The sequence below is a fragment of the Magnolia sinica genome, chromosome 16, assembly GCF_029962835.1.
Source record: "Magnolia sinica isolate HGM2019 chromosome 16, MsV1, whole genome shotgun sequence".
Classification (NCBI taxonomy): Eukaryota; Viridiplantae; Streptophyta; class Magnoliopsida; order Magnoliales; family Magnoliaceae; genus Magnolia; species Magnolia sinica.
Window position 1 is genome coordinate 72,328,298 of NC_080588.1, and position 16,010 is coordinate 72,344,307.

A 16,010-nucleotide genomic window follows, 5' to 3' on the forward strand; every position below is an offset into this window, starting at 1 on the left:
GAGTGGATATCTCACTGACATCGTTGTGGACCCCACATGGTTCCGTCCGCGGGAACTTCACGTAGGCCCGCACAGGGAATTCGCGTGACAAGAGGAGGCTAATTCCGTAGATTCAATAGACGTCAGGGGCAAATGTCGAAATTTCCCTCGGACCGACCCGTCCCCGGACTCGGAGAAATTCTAGAAGCTGCTACTCTCTTGTCCGTATGACAAACGGGTCTAAATGTCGGATACCCCCTAGAAAGTCTCTCTCTCTCTCTCTCCCCCCAGAGTCAACCATCTCTCCTCCTTACTCTTTCAGATTTAAAAACCTGCAAGAAACATCCCATCTCTCCATCTCTCTCTCTCTCTCAAATTCAAAAACCAGCTGCTTCTCTTCTTCTTCTTCTACTACTACTACTACTACTACTTTTTCTTCTTCTGTCTCTCTGAAATGCAGGAAAACCCTAGAAGAAGGGAGAGATGGCGGAAAGGAGGGAACCCTGGAACCCCTCTCGCGTAAATCCAGGAGCGTCTCACGACGACGACAACGATCGGTTAGGGTTTCCTGCGATGAAGGGCCCCGATTCCGTCGCCGACGAGCCCAAGATCGACGATCGATGGCTCATCGATCCCAAGCTCCTCTATCTCGGCCCCAAGATTGGCGAAGGTGGCCATGCCAAGGTCTACGAGGGCATGTAATCTCTCTAACCTTTTTCTCTCTGTCTCTCTGTGTTGGGTTTAGATCTTGAATTCTAGGCTAGACTATTAGGTGAGTTCGATACAGCAAGGGAGTGTTATTGACATATTCCAATTGCATAGGAACATGATTATGTTGATCCAGACCATGACGAAGTTGGGTGCAGAAATTACACTAAGTGCCCCCTGTAATTGGACTATTGACTGCTATCTTTTCAGTTGTCTATTTGATGGCCTCCGATTGAATAGTGGGGATCGTCTCTGATCTGTGTGATTTTCGCTCTATGTTCTGTTTGGGCCACCATTTGGTTGTTTGGATTGATATATATATATATATATATATATATATATATATATATATATATATGTATTTTACATCGATGTGCTGCTGATGCTTCTTTAGGTGTACCAAGCTCACTGTATTCTAGTTGTGGGAGTCATGGATGTTAGGTTTTGTTTTGTTTTTGTTTTCCTTTAAAATTTTGGTGGTTCAACTGCAATTAAATTTTTAGTGTGTTTTCTTAATATATTTTAATATGGAGATATGTAATTTATCGAGAATGATTTTTGTTGGATTTTTATTTTGAACAAAATCTATCCCTTGAGCATATTTTACTTTTCTTTTTCATGTTGAAATTCAAGAATTGGATTAAGTTGTTTCCATTCACGTGAATGGAAGTTTGATTTGAATACTCGCACAAAACGCTGCACGAGCATGGAACAGGGAGCAACAATGGGTTTACTGTAAATACATCGCTTTTGTTTTCCTTAAGAGTGCTCATTGCATTTGTGTTTTCTTGCCAGTTGGAATGAGTGCATTTGGTTATTTTCTCAGTTGGTTGAGTTGATTATCAGTTTGTGCTCATCTTGCAATTATAATTTTTTTTTTTTTTTTAAATAAAATAAATTTATGAACGCTGTCATTTGGTGTCCAGCAGAAATGAAGCAATTTTTGTGTATATTTCAAAGTAGATGCTTAGGGTGCATTTGGCTGCTCAATCGAATTAAATTGCAATAACCCAATTCAATAAAGAGGAGCGAGAAATGTGGGGTCATATCCATGCCACTCATAGTGAGGGACTGGGCCCCAAATTAACATTACAGTTTCTTCGGTTCCACCTTTTTTTTTTTTCTTGACAAGTATGGGCTCAAACCTGAGACCTGATTGTTGAAACACACTCAGTCTGCCATTGAGGCTATTTAAGGAGGGGGAGGACTTCAATTCCACTTGAAATACATGGAATTGCAATAAAGGGTTTGGTTGTCATTATGAATTAACATGGTCCCATCCCAGTTTTGGTAATTTTCTCTTTATTGACTTGATTTACTGCAGTCCAATTCAATTGAGAATTCAAATGAACCCTTAATCTTAACCAAACAAGATCCTCACACCGTAATCATATTGGAATTGCAATAAAGGGTTTGGTTGTCATTATGAATTAACATGCTCCCATCCCAATTTTTGTAATTTTCTCTTTATTGAATTGATTTACTGCGGTCCAATTCAATTGAGAATTCAAATGAACCCTTAATCTTAACCAAACAAGATCCTCACACCATAATCATATTTTGTAGGTACAAAGCATCAAGCGTGGCTGTAAAGATAGTACAACCAGGTAGTACATTGGAGGAGTATGCAAAGCGTAGAGAGAAGTTCTTAAGGGAGGTCGTGATGCTAACTCGGGTGCAGCATGAGAATTTAGTGACGGTATTTTTATTATTTATTATTATTATTATTATTATTATTTGCTGCTTCTGCAGAATCTTTTTCCTTTGAATTTTTCATTTTCCTTTTTTTTGACTGTGCCGTAATCATTTTATGTTTATAGAGAAAATGTTCTTCTGGAAGCTGCTTTCATCGGCGGTAGCTTCTGAATGAAAGTAACTTAAATTCCCCTTTTTAAGTAATAAAAAAACTGCATTTCTGTAACATGTTATTGATTTTGATGACTGCGTTCCCTTCCGTGTACTTTCTGCGGCTGGATATGGTTACTGCATTCTCCTTTTTTAATGATTTCACTCAATACACTACTTGTTCCATCCTCAAAAAGGGAATAAGATACTTTTGAATGCTACATGACAGCATGTTTGACACAAAGATGAAGATCTTTTCTTCGTGAGATGAATGGTGAGCATATCGGAGGCTTTCAGTTCGCACTGGGCAACTTTGGGACACTGCTTAATTCTTGTCCATGCCCCCTAGGACAGTATGGTTTCTTGAGATAGCACATCATTATTACCGTATTCTTATAAAGACAAAACAGACATGAAACAAGTATCACGAAATTGTAGACATTGGTCGCACTCACATTGGTGGTCTTTTGCAGAGATATGTTGGTTGAGACTTTCTCTACAACAAAATATCTCATTAACTGCCACCAAATAGGATAGCACTCACTCAAAAGCTTGATGAACTGATGTAGTTAATTGTGTCATCATTGGAAGCATCTGATTGCGTTTGATGTTCATCAAAAGCTTATTGGGCCTTGTTGATCAATCTTGGTTGGCAAACTCAAGACTTAGACTCGACTCAGGCAAATTGATGACTTGTGCAAGTCATTTCACCTTGGGTTATACAGAAGTAAGTGTGTAAGAAAAAATTCTGAAGAACTAAAAAAATTAATAGTTTGTGTTAGAATTTACATTGGACTTACACTTTATAAAATGAGACATTTTACAAGAATATATCATTGGGAGTGGAGCATCCAACGAGTGGACATATGTGATATCTAGGACATTTATCAAGTGGATCATCATGAATCTATTGCCGTTCATTGCCCTTGCTCAGTTGCTGAGTCATGGTCATTCACCTTTCTTCATTTGGCTGAAGGGGGCGGTGGTTGTCCCTAGAGTAGGGGTGGCAATGGGCTGGGTTTGGGAGCCCATCCTGGCATGACATGATTTGGCCCAGGGCTGAGCCTGGCATGGGCCTGGCACAACAGGTCCAAGCTTGAGCTGGAAAAAAAAAAGAATTGGGCCCCAGCCCCAAAATTGATCAAATCCCTATTTCCCACTTCAATGGTCCTAATCCATCTGTTGATCAAGTGGGCAGAACATGCACGAAGGAGTAGACATTAAAGATGAAACCAAAGGTACATGCAAGATGCATGTGTTGCCTAACCAAGGACTGGAACCATGGTGTATTTCTAGGATAGAGCACATGAACATATTAAGTTGGGCTGGGTTGGGCTAAAATGATTTATGCCCAAGTCTAGCCCCAAAGTTGCTTGGGTGATACATGCCAAGCCCAAGCCTGGTCCAAAGCTGGGCTGGCAGGAAGAAGTGTTTTCCCATCTCCTGCTCTAGCCGGTGGAGACGGTGCAGTGTGTATGAGTGATCCAGGGTTCAATCCCTGGTCGTGTGTTACCTTTCAAGAAAAAAAATATAGGTCTTTGTTCACTAATAACACAATGTGATATGACTTGGCCAGATATCCTTTGACTTGGCTGAGTCACCGAGTCACGAGAAAACTTGGAAAAACTTGCTAGAGTCACATGTTGATTCTGTGCCTTCACCAGGTTAAAACTTTTTTTTTTTTTTTTTGCTTTTGGTTTTTGGTGTCTCATAAAGACAGGTCAACTTAAGTGCGTCATGGATCAACCTGTTGACTCGGCTAATCTTGCATTATCCATGAAAGTTCAGAACCATAAGGGTGTGAATGACATATCAGATCGCTTGGCCACCTGCCACCCATGGACCAAGTCTATTTCTTGTATTGAAACATGCGTTAGCATGAACTTTATTACTATTTGTTGCTTGGCATGCTACCATCTCCTTTGTTTTTGGAATAATAACAGATATTAGAGGAAATAGAGTGAAGTTTTATTTTTTCAAATCACATTTTCTTGTGATGTAATGCAAATCCCAAAAGGGGAAGTGAATAGATCAAGAAAAGAAGAAAGAGATTGTGGGAAAGGACCCAACAGTCCTCTAGCTGAATGCTAGAGATCGCAAATGTAAGACTATGAGCAAGCTCAATAGTCTTCTAGTCTTTGTTGGGATTTTGGCCTATAGAATCACACAGATCTAGATCTAGGATATCAATCCAATGGCATCAAGCACACAAGAGAACACAGATTTAACGTGGAAAACCCTTGCGGGAAAAAACCACGGCACAATGCGACAGAATTCCACTATGAAAGCATCGATTACAAAGTGAGAGGACTTACCCGATTTGAACAACCTCAAATCTCACCCTTGCTACACCCTTTGATAACCCTAGAACCCTTTAGAATACATTTAGGAAGCCTTAGAATACCTTAGAATAGCCTTAGGGACCTCTATTTATAGTTTAGGAAACTCCACTTATGCACCTCCTTTGGAAAAGTTTGGAAACCGCCTCAAATTTACGCAGTCCGCACAAAATCCGCGCAGAATCTGCGTAACCTCGATTGGTCGAAGGCAGGCCTCGACAGCTTGACCCTCGACTGGTCGAGCATCACGGACACCAAAAAACTGAGCTCGCTGGACTTTGAGTCGAGCCGTCCTTGACTCGTCGAGCAGCTCCCTCGACCGGTCGAGCAGTCACCTCGACCGGTTGAGCAGCCTTGAAGATTCAAGGCATCAACTCTGACAACAATCTCCACCATGCCTTCAATCTTCAACCGTGCAGCTTATTGACTTCTTCTTTTATCTCTGCATCACATCATAGCTTCTCGTGCACACTCCGTCTTCCTTTTACGCCATTGCCAAGCCCAGAGAAGTTATACAGAACTTGAACTTTTCTGCAGGAACGATTTAGGTGAGCATGTCTGCCGGATCAAAATCCACGTGCTTAACCACCTTTGCTCCTGTCTTCTCCAAAAGGAAAGACGTAGTCTTCTTACCATCTTACCGCTACCCAATATTGCTTGCCGGGGTACTTGCTCATAACATTGATAGCCTGTGAACTGCCAACCACATTCGAATAAGGTTCATGAGATATTCTGTTTTTCCTCATTTATTTTGGGACATGTCCTAAGGAAAACTTGATGAGAGACACGTAAGGAACGCTCTCCGGCTTTACCTGGCCCATCTCATCCTTGATCAATACCTACACACAAGGTATTTCTCTTGTGATTACCAGAGCTTACTCTTCCTTTAGTCTCAATGCCGAGAACCATCTTTGTAGCTGCCTGATCATTCATCTTGAATGTCCCACTTAACCGAGTCTTCAGTACATTGATTTCAGATATGTCATAATTGGCGATCTACATGTCATTAATTCCTAACTCACCATGAAGGAATCAAACCACTGCCTAGGCGACAGGTCGAACCACGACCTCCTACAAAGTCTTTTCTCAGCTCCTTTAACTTCGAATCGCTCTGGTTGCTTCATGTAGATCTGCTCTTCACTTTCTCTTATAGAAGTGCAGACTCCATATCCATCCTTACAACTCAAGATCATATTGGCCAACCAGCGCCAATCACGGATCTAATAGACACCTGCTATACCGTTGGCGCAAATATCTCTGAGAAGCCGATCCATTCTTTCTGAGTATAACCCTTCGCTACCAACCTCGCCCTATATGTATGCTGTATCCTCCTTAAGATCCACCTCCATCCAACTGCTTTCCGACCCACTGGAAGCTCCACCAGCTCCCATATGTCGGTTTGGTACAACGAATCCATCACATCGCCTATAGTCACCTTATACTTCTTAGCACCGGGCTCACCTAGAGCCATTCGAATAGAAGATGAATCCCCTGCAATATTGGAGTCGTCCATGTACATCGTCGATATCTTGTGATCATGCCGTGTGATTCTTCTCATAGGTGGCTGCTCTACCTGCTCTGTATCCCTGTGCGCACGTCTCAGCCTTCTTGCCCTGCCCGCTCATGTGGCCATGCCCAACATGCTACACACGTATAGAGGTGGAATCCACTACATCCACTGCAGTTCCACCTTTTGAAGTGCTCCCGATCAACCTGTACAAGTTATCGAGTCGTTGCGCTTTCATGATTACCCGTGCCCCTTTAGATACTTTAAGAGCACCATCAATACTTGTGTACTTGCATCCTTTTGCTTCAAGTACACCAAGAGAAATCAAATTCTGCTTCAAATCAAGAACGTGCTTTACATCAGTCAAGGTACGCTCTACCTCATCAAACATCTTGATGCGCACCGTACTAACAGCCTTAACATTACAGGTAAAGCCATTGCCCATAAACACCTGTCCACCATCGCACTCCCTGTAACTGACGAACCAACTCCGATGAGGAGTCATGTGAAAAGATGCTCATGTGTCTAGAATCCACTCCTCTTTACGATCGTCGTATGGTTGTCTGAGCGAAGACACAGACAAAACATTACCATCACATCTACTCGATCCATCCGATGTGGCAGCATTGGCTTCCCTATACGAAGCCTCAGAATTTTTCCTTTTCGATTTAGGATTTTCACAATCCTTCTTTACATGTCCTTCCTTTCCACAGTTCCAACACTTTACCTTTCCCCTGCCCTTGCTCTTGGATTTGGATGTAGAATCTGAAGAACCCGTACATTGTTCAGAATTCCCACCCCTTGTAAGCAATGCGTCAGAAGATATCCCCATGTCGACGTTAAGCTTTCTCATAGCCTTCCCTTGAAGGGCCGAGATAATGGTGTCGACACTCAGGGTTTTATTTGTTGAGCACAGTGTCCTTGAATGACTCATAAGACGTCGGACGAGAATTCAACAACATACATGCTTGTTCTTCATCTTTCATCACTTCCTCCATATCCATCAATTTGCAAACCAATTTATTAAAATTGTTGATGTGAGCCTCCAGATCTCCGCCCTCTGCCATCTTGAAGTTATACCACTGCCGCCTCAAGTGTAGGCGATTTTCAGAGGATTTTTTCGCATAGACATTCTCTAACATCGCCCATAACTTAGTCGTAGTTTTCTCCCTCATGATGTTGTAAAGAACCTCATCCGTGAGACATAAACGGATCGATGATAAAACCTTCTTATCAAGAGTATTTCAATCATCATCAGTCATAGTAGACTTTCGCTCCTCAAGAGCACCATCTTCGCCTTGCTTGATTAAGGAACTCATCATCTTGATCTTCCATAACTCAAAATTATTTTTCCCTGAGTACTTCTCAATCTCATACCTAGTGCTTCCCATTATTACTAATCCCTCAGATTCAGATCTGTGCCCCAACGATTGCTCTGATACCACTTGTTGGGATTTTGGCCTGCGGAATCACATAGATCTAGATCTAGGATAACAATTCAATGGCACCAAGCAGGCACACAAGAGAACACGCAGATTTAACGTGGAAAACCCTTGCGAGAAAAAATCACGGCACAAAGCGACAAAATTCTACTATGAAAGCATTAATTACAAAGAGAGAGGACTTACCCGATTTGAACAACTTCAAATCTCACCATTTCTACACCCTTTGATAACCCCAGAACCCTTTAGAATACCTTTAGGAAGCCTTAGAATACCTTAGAATAGCCCTAGGGACCCCTATTTATAGTTTAGGAAACTCCACTTACGCACCTCCTTTGGAAAAGTTCGGAAACCGCCTCAAATTTATGCAGTCCGCACAAAATCCGCGCAGAATCTGCGTAACGTCGACTGGTCGAAGGCGGACCTCTACTGGTCGAGCATCACGGACACTAAAAAACTGAGCTCGCTGGACTTTGAGTCGAGCCGTCCTTGACTAGTCGAGCAGCTCCCTTGACCGGTCGAGCAATCCCCTCGACTGGTCGAGCAGCCTTGAAGATTTAAGGCATCAACTCTGACAATAGTCTTGAACTAGTGATCACTTTCCCCCCTTCAACCACCATCGTAGAGAAATATGAGAATTACTCAAAGAAAATATCAGTCAACTTGTCTTATTCCATAGGCCATAGGCCTTATTTATAATCAGTCCTTACAATCTGTAATAAAAACTATGGAATCTAAAAATAAAATTCCTAGCTACCCAAGATATGAGAAAATAGGAAATTACCCAAATAAGAAAACACTTAAATAAGAAAGTACTTAAATAAGAAAAATCTAAAATTTCTTTTTGCTTAATATGTAGTATGAAAGAAAAAGGAAATTTCCTAATGTAGAGATTTGAAAGAAAAGGAAAGTAGTGATGGGCTAAAAAGGGTATGCGGTCCTTTTCTTGTACACACGTGTGGAGTGTCCATGTGCGGGATGTGGGCCGATTGCATTATGATATTATGATTATGTTGTACATTGCTTTTGTATGTGTTTTTTTTCTTCTTTCAGCATGAGTTGCTACCATTCGTATGTACTTTGTATTGATCAACTAGGATGTACCCCGAGAGACTTACTTTTGGTTTAGGGCATTCTCCAATGATATTGTTCACCTTTCTTCGGTTTTAATCTGATGTTTCTGAAGATAATCTTGTATTTAAATGAATGAGATTAGAACTTGCTAAGGAACAATAAAACTATCATCTCTAGAATTTGCTCGTAATCTATCCGACAGGCAGTAGGGTTAATATTTGGAAGAACATTTCATGTTGTATTAAACTGAAGTAGTACTTTGCCCAGAGATGCATGCTTAGCATTAGTTGTGGAACTCTGTTTTTTTTTTTTAAAAAAAAAAAATAAATAAAAAAATCTTTTTAGTATATCACTGATCCATTGGATATCCTCTTAGTTCCATTCGATTAATACCTAAATTCAGTTGCTGAGATTGTTTATTTATTGGAACAGTTCATTGGTGCTTGTAAAGATTCAAATTTGGTGATAGTCACAGAGCTTTTGATGGGTGGTTCGCTTAAAAAATTTCTGAGAGCACTGCGTCCAAGTTGTCTGGATCTGCAGCTCTCTGTCAGCTTTGCATTGGATATCTCACGAGTGATGGAATGCTTGCATGCAAATGGTATCATTCACCGTGATCTGAAGCCTGGTAATTATCATTAAAAAAAAAGACTTCATTTTGCTGCTCAAATTTGTGTTGAATGCAAAGAAGCTTCTACGATTGTCATAATTGAGGAATAGTGTGCATTTGAGAACTAGCCCAAACTTAGTACTACTGCAAGCATAAAAAGAGGAAATTTCAGGCAATTCTCAATGGGAAACATGCAACCTCTTGCTGAAGGAAACTTAAGGTACACATGGAAGTGCCTGCTTTTGATAGCTGATGCACCGCATTGTGCTCAATTGCAAGTGAGATCAGAATGAACACCTCTGAGCCACTTTTATCTCACTTCGGGCCATGAAAAGCGGTAAAACATGGAAACCCCAGCAATGTGGTTACTGTTTGCTAAGCTGCGCTATATGCATGGTTTTAAAAAGCTGTTACCATACAGCTACATCAGCCGTATTGTAATCACATCAGCCCCCACCAATACACTATATAGGGGTGAATCGGATTACTGGAAAAAAGGGCCATATCGGCCTGTATGGGCTGCACCGGTCTAGGGCCAATATGCCTGACATGGCCATAAAAGGCTCTCTGTTTTTCTTCTTTTCTCCAACCCCAGAGGAAGCGTAGAATCTTATGATAGATTAAGATCTAAGCCTATTTCGGGAATTAAAACATAAGATTTGAGTGGGATTGGGATGAATCAAAGTGGAATAGATAATTTTATGCAAAACCAGGAAAAGTTGTAAACCATTATGTTCTCTCTCTCTCTCTCTCTTTCTTTTTGTTGTATTTCAATAAGCGGATGATAATCCACCAAATCATGCTTGATTTGTGTTTGATTGGGGCCTAATCAGTTTGACTTTCAGCAGGTGAAGCCAATAGATGGCATTCATATTAGAGAATGGTCTGATACACGGTTGAATACATGCTAAAAATACAAAAAAGGGATAAATTATGGTGTTTTACACTTTTTTCCTATTTTCCCAAGATATTTTGAGCAAAAGAAAAAAAAAATGCCAATACAGCCTGTTTCATCTGATACTGGTCCAATACACACCTTATTGTATCATTTTTGGGCCTGGGCTGTACGCCTGCCGATACTTTATCAAAAAACCTTGCATACATGCCTAGCGAATTTGTTCCACTGAAAGTAGACTCGATCCTGATTTTCAAGGACTTCCAAATGGGCCCTGATAATAGGCAGAACTCTATCCTGGCACTAAAATGATATTACTTCTTCCATAATATCCTTTTCCCTCCATCTCTTCCAAATTCAATGCTGTAATGGAATTTTATTGTGATGATATTGGAAATATTTCTCCAGAGGAAAGGTTTGGGATGAATGGGTTTCAGCTGGCTGACGACAAAAACATGCATGCATGTAAAATAAGTTTTTAAGTCGGATATGTCATTTTGTGCTCTTTTTGCCTATTTCTTTGTCCATTCTCTCCCCTTTCAATCATGTAATATACGAATTTGGTTATACCTCTTACTTGTCATCATCTAAGGCTTATCCCAATTAATTGATTATGCCTCTTACGATCATAAAAAGTACACGCTTGTTTCCGAAGTTTTAGAATATTGCTGAAGGATGACTCCTGTATGTGGCAGATAATCTGCTTCTAACAGGAGACCATAAGAAACTTAAGCTGGCAGATTTTGGTTTAGCAAGGGAGGAGACGGTGACAGAAATGATGACTGCTGAGACCGGTACTTACCGGTGGATGGCTCCTGAGGTACCCATCTCTGCTGCATTCCTATTTCTTTCCAGTTCAAAGTATATGCAGCAAAACCACACTTCTCAACTGCCCGGTTTAATCAGTTGTACAGCACAGTCACGCTCCGTCGGGGTGACAAGAAACATTATGACCATAAGGTCGACATTTATAGCTTCGCCATAGTTCTATGGGAGCTGCTTACGAACCGCATGCCATTTGAGGGGATGTCCAACCTACAGGCAGCATATGCTGCAGCTTTTAAGGTATGGCTTTGTCATGCTACCAGTTGAGTAATTTCTTTCCCAAGTATGTTTTTTTTTTTTCTTTCCTGCTCATTTCTGTGTCGATTCCAAGCCGTTCGCTTTAAGGGCTTGTTTATTTCACTAATTGACCCAGTAATGTAAAGGAAAAGTGTTGTCATGATGACTTTACCAAACCAAACATGAGAATCGTTGGTCAAATGTAGATATATTCGGGAGACAAGTAAAAGAATTTATAATCGTTACACATTTTCATGTTATTACTGTGAAAATCTCGAATCCAAATAGCAATAGCAGTGAACTTTGGTGATGATTTAACATTAAAGTAATGTAAAAATGCCATCAATACAATACTTATGCTGATAAACCAAACACGGGAATCGGTGGTCAAATGTAGATGTTATGAGACAGGTAAAGTAATTTGTAATCATTGCACATTTCCTTTACATAACCGTGGTAATTGGTGAAACAAATAGGCCATAAAAATCATGTTAAATCCTATTGATACGTCACATGACTCACATCATAAATCATCGTTTGAGATTACTGAACATTTCCTTTGTACATGGCTAGCCGCTGAGCCTTGGGTAACATTTTGTAGTACCTCGATATCAACTTCCACTCAAACCTGTTGGCGGGCTGGCTTGTGTTTGAACTCACCAAACATTTGGGTGGAGGAAGAAAAGAAAAGAAAAAGGAATTTGAAATGGGCAGGTCATCATGTTTCCACATTCAGCCTCCACAGCAGTAGTTAGGTCATTTCAACTTCCAAGTACTAGAAATGGACAAATATTATTTTGGGGTTGGAAACATAATCTGCCTCTGGTTCTCTAATGCTTCCAATCCAAGGTTTAAAGTATTGTCCAAAGCTGGTATGTATCATCGGATATGTATGAGAATCACCCATGAATGATACTGTTATATCGGACTGTATTGGCCCAAAACAGCTTGATACAGGGTGATATGGGTATTGGTGGTGAATTATATGATACTGGATACACCATTTAAAAGCTTGTTCCTATCACCCTTATTAGTTTGGTAGTTATGCATTCCTTGGCTGTGTTTTATGAGACCACATTTTGATATTTCACTATTCTGACACTGGGTAGTTTATTTCCCAGAATGTAAGGCCCAGCTTGGATGACATTCCAAAAGATCTTGTTGCATTGTTGGAGTCCTGCTGGGCAGAAGATCCAGCTAGCCGTCCAGAGTTCAAGCAAATCAGTGACATGCTCTCAAATTTCCTTGCAACCCTCGCTCCTGCACATACAATGCCGCCTCCTGTAATTGAGCTCGGGCAGAGCAGCTACATGACAGCCGATTCTCCAGGCACCCGACATCTGATGGACAGGTCTAGGGAGGGTGATGAGTCCAAGCCTGGGAGGTCATCTCAGGGCTTTCTTGGTTGCTTCAATGAGTGTTTCTCATAGGGATTGGAGATTGTGCGGTCTAGACGCATTCTCTCTTTTCCTTTTCAACCCAATTTTGAATGCTTATTTTGTTGCCGGGAGTTTGGTATTTCTTGGCTGCTTCGAAACAGGTAGTGGACGCCACACGAAGCTGAAGAAAACTATGAATTGGTGGCGAGTCAGATGCTGTAGAAGTGGCAGATGCGTTTTTGTTGGAGAATGTGGTGATATCCATATCGGGTGATATCTGGTTATGGTTCTCTTTGGGACATTATGGTACAGATGTTGTACAGGGGAGCTTTGAAGATCAAGAGGCTGTAATGGTTCTTTTTGTATGGAGGAGAAGCTAAATTCTGAGCATGTCTTGTATCTGGGATGTATGGATAGTATCCTTCTCTATCATTTTTTATCCTCTTTTAAAACCAGCCCTTTGATTCTGCCTCTTTTGCTGCTTTTTCTACCAATATTGTTGGATCTTTATATTACTCGTGTACACTAGTCTGTGGTGTTGCTGCATGCAGGTGTACGTGGATGCTTTTCTTTTGCACACGCATGCGGGGTCCATCTTATGTGTGTTTGAATCATATGCAGGCTTGTCCAGTCTCAACGTTTGAGTTGGTATGTTCTGAGCATCGTAGCAAAGAATGGAGAAGGGAATTGTGAAGTTACAATGACTTCTTTCAGTTCTTTCAGTTGGATGGGCCATGCACCAAAAGTCTCACCGGCTCGGGAGATCCTAGCCTTCTAATCTTTCCCCCTTTTCAAATTGAATGTGGAGGGGTTAGGATTTTTCCACTTAGGGGCACTTTGGGCCATGGTTGATTACTGTGGGTTCCATCAGATCAGTGCGTTTGTGTGACCTGAGCATGGAGATCATATGGTTTCTTGTTTGTTAATAAAACCATTCTCATTTTTTTGGAAGATCTTTGCATAGATGCATGTTTTAGCATTCTTAAGATGAACTGATGGAAAAGGAGAAAAAATAATTTAAAACGTGTTTAGATAATAGTACTGTGCCCCTAGCATGGTATTATAGGCCAGTTTTCATCCCTGGATTGCATCCTTAGATTGATCTTTGCTGTTGATGTTCTTGTCAAACAACCAATTACTCAAAAGCTAGAGCTATCAGGTGATGTATCAATGTAACCGCATGGTTTGGTACTTCTGGATTGGAATATTTGCTATTTCCGGGGTTTTGAACACTTACCTCATGCTATGATATTATGTCAAGCAGCCACTCTATCTAAATACCATCTCAAACAACCACTTTCATTAAAAGCTCCAGCCATCCATCATATGATGGTCTATCAATGTATATCAAGGCAATCAAATGCTCAGATGATGATGTATCAATGTATATAAAGGGACTTTAACACTTCAACAGTTCTCACTAACAATATAGAAGCTATAATCATTCGTTGCTGATGATCCTGAACTCGGAATCTTGGATTTGTATATGAGCAGTTCAATTATTTTATTTTTCAATGTTCCGTATTAATCTTTGTACACAACCAACCATTTAACAAATGTATGGTACTACGGTCCGTGAATCCAGAATATGAATGGTTCACATCATCAACCAGAATGTGAATGGCTCAGATTGTCATCTAAGAAGAATCCCAACTGTGGAAACCGGCTACTGTACCATACCGTGCTAGCGGAAGCTGGTTGCGTGGTGTGCCGCACCCCCACTGACTTTAGTGGTGTGTTGACGTCACCAAGTTCTGTGGGCCCCACTATGATGTATGTGTTATATCCACACCGTCCATCCATTTGTAGTGGTCATTTTAGGAAGTGAGCCCAAAAATAGGCAGATCCAAAGCGCAAGTGGACCACACCACAAAAGGCTGTGGGGTTTGGATCTGCCTGTTTCCTTGTGGTGTGGTCCACCTGTGATTTGGATCTGCCTCATTTTTGGGCTCATGCTCTAAAATAATACGGAAAATGTATGAACGGCGTGGATAAAAAACATACATTATGGTTGGGTCCACAGAATTTTGACATCACCTAGCTTGCTAGTGTTGGGGTCACTAGCCAAACCGCGTCCGAAGCGATGACGAACACACTCCAGTGTATGTTTGTTTCCCAACAAGAGTCTAGAATAGTCATCCCAAGTGCTTCAAATAGTAGATGGGTCCCATGGTGGATGGAGCAGATCTCTAATCTGATATAATCAATCTGTATTAACCATCCAATTAATGTCGTCTATCAAATCACTGGTAAAACAGTGAATGGTCCAGATTTGAAGGTGAAAACCAGATACCTAGTATAATCATATCTGTGAAAAATCTCAGCCATGCTCCATTGGCCAGATGGGTCAGCAGTTTGGTTGGTCTGGATTGCTTTACATCTGTGCCAGGTATGCCTTTGAAGAGTTTCAACCATTTTTTCAATGGTTGAAAACTAACACAGGAGTTATCCGCAGATCAGGTGGTGTCGCCAACACTGCCCCCAGTGGTGGTGTGCCAATGTATTGGGTGCTGCGGGTCTAACGCGATATATGTGTTTTAAATCATCACCGTCCATCCGTTTTGCCCCCTCATTTTAGGTTAAAAAACAAAAAATGAAGCAGATCCTAGTCTCAAGTGGACCACACCACAGGAAGTAGAGATGATTGAACGCTTACCATTAAAATTTTTTTTTGGGACCACAGAAGTTTTGGATCAGGCTGATATTTATGTTTTACCTTATCAACAGTTTGGATGAAAAATAAACATAACAGTGGGCCCTATACAGGTTTCAATGGTGCGTGTCATTATCCCCACTGTTTCCTGTAGTGTGGTCCATTCAACCTTCAGATTCTCTTCATTTCTAGCTTCATAGATTAAAATGAACTAGAAAAATGGATGGACGGCGTGGATGTAAAACACGTACATCACGTTGGGCCCCACAGCGCCCAACATATCAACACACCACCTAATCCGCGTTCTCTCACGTCCGTAAGCAGCGGGAGGAGTTGAGAAGCAGTGCTATGCTACTCCGACCGTACGCTCGATATCCGGTTCTTTCATCAAATTGACCCCAGTTTCTACGGGGTTGATCCTGTAAGGAAGCGGATTGGCTGGTGTACCACACACCGTCCATCCAGTTCTGTGGGTCCCATCATTAGGTATGTGTATATCCAAACTGTCCATCCATTT

The 16,010-nt window shown here is 41.2% G+C and overlaps 1 protein-coding gene across 1 annotated transcript; it reads left to right on the top strand.

The window, feature by feature from the left end:
* Nucleotides 1–247: 247 nt before the first annotated feature.
* Nucleotides 248–13,350, top strand: LOC131229797 (serine/threonine/tyrosine-protein kinase HT1-like). The gene is made up of 6 exons (XM_058225817.1): nucleotides 248–677; nucleotides 2,254–2,386; nucleotides 9,327–9,522; nucleotides 11,095–11,219; nucleotides 11,306–11,464; nucleotides 12,583–13,350. Exons 1-6 carry the CDS (start codon nucleotides 463–465, stop codon nucleotides 12,889–12,891), a joined length of 1,137 nt encoding a protein of 378 aa, XP_058081800.1. The 5' UTR covers nucleotides 248–462; the 3' UTR covers nucleotides 12,892–13,350.
* The last annotated feature ends 2,660 nt before the right edge of the window (nucleotides 13,351–16,010 follow it).

Coding starts and splice junctions, on each gene's coding strand:
- LOC131229797 (XM_058225817.1), top strand. CDS start 463: ATGGCGGAAAGGAGGGAACCCTGGAACCCCTCTCGCGTAAATCCAGGA. Junction 678..2,253: donor GCCAAGGTCTACGAGGGCAT/GTAATCTCTCTA, acceptor CATATTTTGTAG/GTACAAAGCATCAAGCGTGG. Junction 2,387..9,326: donor AGCATGAGAATTTAGTGACG/GTATTTTTATTA, acceptor TTATTGGAACAG/TTCATTGGTGCTTGTAAAGA.